Source organism: Hippichthys cyanospilos, chromosome 22, assembly GCF_059441005.1.
Source record: "Hippichthys cyanospilos isolate Australia breed blue-spotted pipefish chromosome 22, RoL_Hcya_1.0, whole genome shotgun sequence".
NCBI classification, from domain to species: domain Eukaryota; kingdom Metazoa; phylum Chordata; class Actinopteri; order Syngnathiformes; family Syngnathidae; genus Hippichthys; species Hippichthys cyanospilos.
Genome location: NC_142390.1, coordinates 5,875,001 through 5,882,513, shown reverse-complemented (window position 1 = coordinate 5,882,513; position 7,513 = coordinate 5,875,001). Strand labels below are relative to the sequence as shown.

At 36.4% G+C, this 7,513-nt stretch overlaps 1 protein-coding gene across 2 annotated transcripts in view; it reads right to left on the bottom strand.

Moving 5' to 3' along the window:
- The window catches only part of LOC148405644 (kinesin-like protein KIF21A), a 24,055-nt gene continuing 16,542 nt past the window's right edge, over positions 1-7,513 (bottom strand). Inside the window, exons 23-37 of one of the 2 annotated variants that reach the window (XM_088406441.1) lie at positions 6,342-6,507; positions 6,210-6,230; positions 5,976-6,033; positions 4,610-4,664; positions 4,370-4,527; positions 4,184-4,303; positions 3,929-3,961; positions 2,921-3,057; positions 2,774-2,858; positions 2,613-2,702; positions 2,378-2,536; positions 1,563-1,680; positions 1,155-1,325; positions 565-761; positions 1-461 (exon numbers count right to left, since the gene is read on the bottom strand). In XM_088406441.1, coding sequence (XP_088262567.1) covers positions 404-461; positions 565-761; positions 1,155-1,325; positions 1,563-1,680; positions 2,378-2,536; positions 2,613-2,702; positions 2,774-2,858; positions 2,921-3,057; positions 3,929-3,961; positions 4,184-4,303; positions 4,370-4,527; positions 4,610-4,664; positions 5,976-6,033; positions 6,210-6,230; positions 6,342-6,507 — 1,626 coding nt within the window. In that variant the 3' untranslated portion in view covers positions 1-403. The remainder of the gene's footprint in view (positions 462-564; positions 762-1,154; positions 1,326-1,562; positions 1,681-2,377; positions 2,537-2,612; positions 2,703-2,773; positions 2,859-2,920; positions 3,058-3,928; positions 3,962-4,183; positions 4,304-4,369; positions 4,528-4,609; positions 4,665-5,975; positions 6,034-6,209; positions 6,231-6,341; positions 6,508-7,513) is intronic. The other variant, XM_088406442.1, reaches the window with a different exon arrangement.

Here is a 7,513-nt window from a genome sequence, read left to right as displayed (position 1 = left end):
TTTCAGAACTTGGAAATTTATTCACTCAAGCCTCACTTGATTGTTGTACATCGGAATCAGATGGAAGACAGCAACAACATTACACTCAAGAAGTTTGGGATGGTGAATTGAAGACTTAAGAGACAAAAACAAGCTGTTCTTCATAATGAAATCACAACTTCGCGTTGCATTCACCGTTACCAGAAAAAAACAGCTACCGCTTTAGCAGGAGAATAAGAGAGCTTCAGTAGTTTTTTTGGTCCTTGGATTCACACAGTCAAAAACACAAAGCAGCACACAGAAAGTCCAAAAGATTTGCTGGTGAAGCCCTTCACCATCCAGCATTCGGAAATGTAAAAAAAAAAAAAAATTCTAATAGAAGTATGGTGCCAAATCAGTCAAAGTTGTTGATTTTCTGAAGCTATCAATGGACTCCATCTTCAAGAGATCCTTTGGCTTCCCAAATCTTCACTGTGCGGTCGCTGTGGGAGAACAAAACAAATTTTATTTGGTGTAATAACACACAAGAAATGAGTTATTAAATTGTGCCGCAATGAAATTGGAGCAAAAAGCATGCGGACTTACTCGGAGGCGGTGAACACGTGACTGCTGTTGGTAGCCAGGCCGTTAATGGGGCTGTCGTGACCTTGGATGTCACCTAGGGGCGCTAGTGAGTCAAGATGCCACAAACGGAGAAGCCCCCCTCGGAATCCGCCCAGCAGCGCCGAAGAACCGGGGACCACGCCCATTGCGCTGACCCAATCCGTTTGGGATGAGACTGACTGCAGAAAGAGAGAGAGAGAGAATCCAATTCGAATTTCAAACAAAATGTTCTCCAAATTGACGTTCTGAAAATAGCACCAAAAATTGTCCTTCGTTATTGTCCGTTTGTGCACAAAATTTTAGGTCATAAAAATGAACGTCATTGCCCAGTTCAAATTGATCTTTGACGTCTGGAGACGTCAGCGGCAGTGAATGAGTTAAGTGAGGTCACAACAGACGCAATATTATTCGTCAAAAAATAATCAAATGAGACCCTGTTTATTATTATTTTTGTTTTAATTTTTGCAATGTTTTTCTTTCATTCATAATGTAACAAAATACTGTTCACTTAAAACAATTTATTTAATGTATGTTTACGTTATATATATATATAAAATTAACTTGCAGCTTACCTGCAGCAGGCGACGACTAGCCAAGTCCCATTTTTTGACGCAGTAGTCTTTGGAGCCGCTGAAGACAAAGTCTCCGTGCATGGCTAGCGACTCCACGCTATCCTGATGAGCCGGCTCCAACGTGTTGCAGGAGCTGATGCTTCCTTGAGCTCCTTCTGTCACCTCAAACATCTGGGACATAGAAAATACCTTATTTGTGTCCACTATAAATGATGTGAAATTTTTTGGTCTTTATCTTTGGACTCATTGGATCTACCCGACAAAGTCCCGGTGTCCTCATTCGAGGACATCCTAACTTTTCTGATTATGCCTCATGTGGTAACTTTACTGAGGCATAAATGAAGACGTCGGTGGACACAAGAGGAAAACGTGACTTGATTCAGAGCTGTGTGTGTGTGTGTGTCCTACTTTGATGTGATGGTCTTTGGAGCCCGTGAGCACCAGGTCTTGCCCGTTGCCTAACTTGTCCACCGTCAGACACGTGATTGCTCCCAAATGGCCGGTGAGCTTGCCCGTGGAAGCAAACCTCAAAACAGACAAATATCCAATTATTCCCAGGACAGGGAGAGTACAATTTTCAAATTAAGAGCAAATCAACTACAACTTGAAGCACCTCATTGCAAAATTGCATTCTTGTGAGTCCTTTGCAAAACACTGTATAGTTTTGTTTTGTGACGTTTTATACAAACGCACATTGCGATTAGTTGTGCAATTTTCTCGAGGATGCACCAGAAATATAAAACAGATGATGTTACGTAATCTCTTCTGGAGTTGCCTAGTAAAATACCTTTCCAGCAGTTTTTTTTTTAATCCAAAAATGTTTTGCACTGGTTAAGGGCTGGAAAAAAAAAGATTTAAAAAATTCTTGCTTTATACAAGTGCTTCTCAAATAGTGGGGCAGGCCCCCAGTGGGGGGGAGGGGTGGGGGGAAGGGGGGGGGGGGGGGGTTGATGACCCCAGAAAAAAGGCTTCATTTTGGTCATATTAAATGTAATTGCAATAAAATTAGAATTTACATATTTTTTTTGATTCGTTTCAGGCAATTTAATGCACTTGGTTACTTTTTTCAGTTTTAGACTAAGCTGTAACCTGTATAAACACTGTAAAAAAATCATTGACAGTTTTTCCAATTCATTCCCTTCCAAAAACGTTTTTATACATTTTTTTTTTTTTTTGGAGTGCAGAAAATAGGCCGAGGTCAAAAATAGTCGTGTAAAACTTACTTGCGGAGATCCCACATGCGTACGGAATTCCCGGCGGCGGCGTACATGAAGGACGCGGCGGGATTGATGGCAATTTGGTTGATCTGACTCTCTCCCGGAGGGATGGAGAAAGCTTTGGCAGACGAAGACGCGTCGCTAGAAGCAACTTGACCCGATGCCCTTAAAGCAACCGAGAACCTCGATTGGACAATCGGTGTGAATACTTTGACCGTATATGGTCGACGGGTACACTCACATAAGCGTGCGTATGCATTTTGCGCTCTCTCGTATGTCCCACACTTTGACGTACGCTGCGGAAACGGTGAAGACGAGGCTGGAGGTGTACCTGCGATCGAAACCAAAAAAAAAAAATTGCGAGTAAAATCAAAGACGATACCGAATGAGAATCGTTGATACCTGACGGAGACGACGCTGCCGGGATGATCCACCAAAGACATGATTTCTTGACCGGTCACCAAGTTCCACACCTTACACGTCCGATCTGAAGGGGGATTGCGCAATGGGGTCAGGCGCTGAGGAACTTGAAGAATTTGAGATATTTACCTTTGGATCCCGTGAAGAGCAGATCTTCGGTGACGTCCACGCTGAGGACGGGCTTGCTGTGTCCCTCGGCGACGTGCAGGCAGTGAAGCTTGGCCGGCCGGACGCTTTTGGGCGGGGCCACGGGGTTGATTACGCCCCTAAAAATAAAAATATTATGGCATATTTGATTGAGGATTTGATTATTGCGGCTTCAATCTATGGCGGATTTTTATTCATGGCCATAAATTCTTCTATTGTAGGTTTACTTCGCCATTTTCCTCACAGTTTTTCTTCAAATCAGAGCAGTTTATAAGAAATAGCCTTTTTATTTACAACAACTCGATTTCATGGATTTTCATTTATGACCATATCTGATTTTTTAAAAGTATTGTCATTTATATAATTTATTTTATTTATATATTATGATATATTTTACTTGTATTTATCATTATTTTTTAATAATTTGTATACTGTACTATGAATTAGTTATTTATTAATAATTGCATTTATATTTTATTTATAATTATTTAAAATGTTATATGATTTACAGTGTTTTACTTTTATATATTTTATTACGTCATTATAATTTGTTACATTACTTTATTTTTATCATATAGTCTTTATTTTACTTTTATGTTATTTATATATTTTAGTAAAATTATTTACATATTATATGATTTTGTTTTTATTTATTATGATTTATTTCTTTATTATTATTCATATTTTAATTTTTACTTATTTAAAATGTCTTATTTATTTCACTTTTATTTTTTCATTATAATTTATACTTTTGTAAATTATTAAGCAATATATTATGACATTATTTTATGTTTATTCATTTTTATTGTTGTTATTAATGCATTTTAAATGATTTAGTTATTTATATTTCTTTATTTTATTTATCTTACTTTTATAAATTATTTTATTACATATTTACCTCGCTGTTTTTGTCAATATTTTTTCTCTTGAGTCGGATCGGACAAGAAAAACATTTTATGTACTTTTTTAAAAATAGGTAAAGATGTGTACCTATGGCCGCCATATATGGGAGACTCATCCAATCTGAAAAAAACAAATACAAATAAAGAAAAAACTACTATAAAATACTATAGAAAATAAAAGTACAGTGCTCACGGTTTATAATTGTCTATAATGCAGCAGCAAAGCATTACTTTTCTATTGACAAAAACGAAGCTCCTCTCCTTACTTCAACCTAGTTCTTTGGTCACAAAATGGTGCCAAAGCACTATTTTTCTTCAAGAATGCGTTACGAAGACTTCTTACGGGGTTCCGGAGTCATTTGCTCGGGTTTTGGCGTCTTCTGGTGCAGGTGTGGCCATTTTCCTGCGGCTAAGAGGAGAAAGCTCAAGCTGCTTCCTCTCAGTCGGCGATCTCGATCGGAAGCTGCCGCAAATCAAGAGCGGTGAGTGATCCAAATTTTTTTTTTGAGAGGCCATCGTGAACTCTTACACGCTGGACGGGCAGGGCGAGAGAGAGGACGGGGATTCCCGGCCCGGATCGGCGAGGGGCGGCGAAGGAACCATAAAGTCTCCGGTGGGCGAGTGGAACGGCGGATCTCCGGCGACGGCGTACAGAAGTTCCATCTGGGTGGCGGTTCTTCTCCGAGCCTGACGGATCAAAAATTTTGACTCGGAAACTAAACACGAATACGAAATAGGACATTCGGCATCATGGCGCGGGGTACGGTACCTTACTTCTCGGACGGGAGTCGCCGCAGAACTTGATCGGATCTGACGGCGGTGCGCTGAAACCGTATCAGGAAACGGCATCAAAATAGCCGACCGACAATAATTGAAAAGGGGGCGGGGCATCCATGACTAACGTAGCAGCAAAAAAAATGACCAATTACAAATTACTTTACCTAAAACAATCGATTACTTTATTTACTTAAAAGTACTTGTTTACGTTTGTTACGTAATTGTACCTAAATTACATTGGTGCTTAGTTCCTGAGGTAATCAATTATTTCAGTACCTCAAGTATTCAATTACTTAATACCTAAAGTAACATTTGTTATTGTTTACTTCCCTGTTTAGTACTTTATGAAAATGAATCATTTACTTTGGCAATCAACGATCTCAATTCATTGATTACTTTGGTGTTTGATTACAAAAGGTAAATTATTACCATAGTACTTTTAGTAACTAAAGTACTTTACTGCTTTCGTAAACACAGATATTCAATTATCTTATTGACAAAAGTAACTTATTATTTACTTAACAGTTTACTTTAGTACCTGAGCAAAATGAATCATTTACGATCAAAATTAAATGATTTCTTTGATGTTTGATTACTTCAGTATCCCAAGTATTCAATTATCTTAGCACCTAAGGTAACTTTAGTTATTATTTACTGAACTTTGTACTTTAGTAACTTATCAAAATGAAGAATTTACTTTGGCAAACAACTGTCTAAATTCCTTGATTGCTTTGGTGTTTGATTACCTAAGTAACGTATTATTTTAGTACTTTTACCCGCTCAAGTACATTACTACTCGAGTACCCAAATATTAAATTATTTTAGTGCTTAAAGTAACTAATTATTTACTTAACTGTTTACTTTTGTACCTTATCAAAATGAATTTTTTATTTTGGCAATCAACTATCGAAATTCATTGATTACTTGGGTGTTTGATTACCTTGATTTATTACTTCAGTATCCCAAGTATTAAATTTTCTTAGTACCTAAAGTAACTTTAGTTATTTACTTTTTACCTCAGTAACAAAATGAAGAATTTACTTTGGCAAACAACTGTCTCAACTTATTGATTATGTTGGCGTTTGGATACCTTAAGTCCTAAAGTAATGATTTATTACCTATAGTAATTGATTACTTTTGAATGAAATTAACGTTTTAAAAATTCATTATTAAATATTATAATAACGTCATTATTAATTATTATGAACAATTCATGGCCATTTTTACAGACTCTTTTAGCCCAAAATGTGAAAAAAAAAATAGGACGGTAAAATATGCTGCCTAGCTAAAAGTTAGCATCAGTTTAGCTAGCATTAGCTAAAACTGTAAGTGCAACGTTATTTATGTCGTCATCTCACCTGCCGTCTGCAGCCGGGCTGGAGTTGGACTCGTCGCTGCTGCTTTCGTCTCCGTTCTCTAAAAATGGAAAAAAAAAAAGTATTTTCCATAAGAACGCATGCTAATATTTACGTCCATTTATACGAGGTTTAGTCGGTTGTTTTCTAAATGCTGCTGGAGGGTAAAAAGGCTCATGATGGACGGAGACATATGGGAAAAGGAAGTGGGGGGGGCGGGGCATAGCTATGACTCACCTGGCGACAGGCAAGCTAGTTCTTCAGTTCACACGCACAAAAAAAACAAACAAACAAATGAATAATTGAAAGCTGGATGATGAGGAAGGCGATGAAGGTGGTGTGGAAAAAATTGAAAGGGGGGGGGGGCACCTTGAAGGGCGCTCCCCAGCAGGGCGTCCAACTCGGGGTTGATCTCGGCTTTCTCCTTCAGCATGTGGAAGAGGAGTTGGTTCTGCGTGGCGCTGGTGATCTCCGTCTGCTTCAGGCGGCCCTCCATCACTTTCAGCTGCGAGTCCTTCTGAGCCGCCTGCAAGCCCTGCGCGAACGTTTGGACGCGATTTTAGACTCAATGCGATCCAAACAAGTCCTACTGTCCTCATTCGAGGACATCCCGGTTTTTGCAATCACGCCTCCTGTTAATGTTGTTGTTTATTTTATGAGTTCCTTACTTAACCCTTTGAATAAATTTTTATTTTTTATTTTTTTAATAAATGGCTAAAATTTACTTCGATTTATGAGTCAATAAATTGTCGTCTTTTTTGAAGTAAGCATTTTTTTCAGTGTAACTGAAATATGTTCATTGTTTTCTGCATTTTATTTAAAAAAATCGATTAATTAATGACCAAAAGAATCGACTTTAACCATTTTAATAATCGAGTAATTATTCCAAAGCATTGTTGACTGAAAATGATCGAACTCCTCAAATTTCAGCCTCCCAACAGTAATAATTCAGATTTTTGCAGTCGTTTGTGAAATTACCTTGAGGTGTTAAGTCAAAATAAAACGATAACCGAACCACTGATTGGTTTCAAAAAGGTTTGCCGGGTGCAGTCGCATTTCTTTAGTTATTTTTTTTGTTTTGTTTTTTTAATCACTTAACATTAAAAAAAAAAAAAATGTATATATATAAATGTTTTGTCATTAATGCATATAACATTTAATATTTGATTAATCAAATATTGTAAAGTTCATTTGATTATATATATATATATATATATATATATATATATATATATATATATATATATATCAACAAAATAAATCAATAATAAAATAGTTAATTATTAATTATATATTAATTAATATATAATTAAATATATAATTAAATATATATATATATATATATATATATATATATATATATATATATATATATATATATATATATATTTAGCTAATGAATCAAGCAATCAATTATTATGTAAAAATATTTACATATATTTATATTTACATATATTTATACATGTGCAGGTATGTGTATCATGTGTGATACACATGACGGTAAATTACTATTTCCGAAATACATAATAAGAACAGTTATT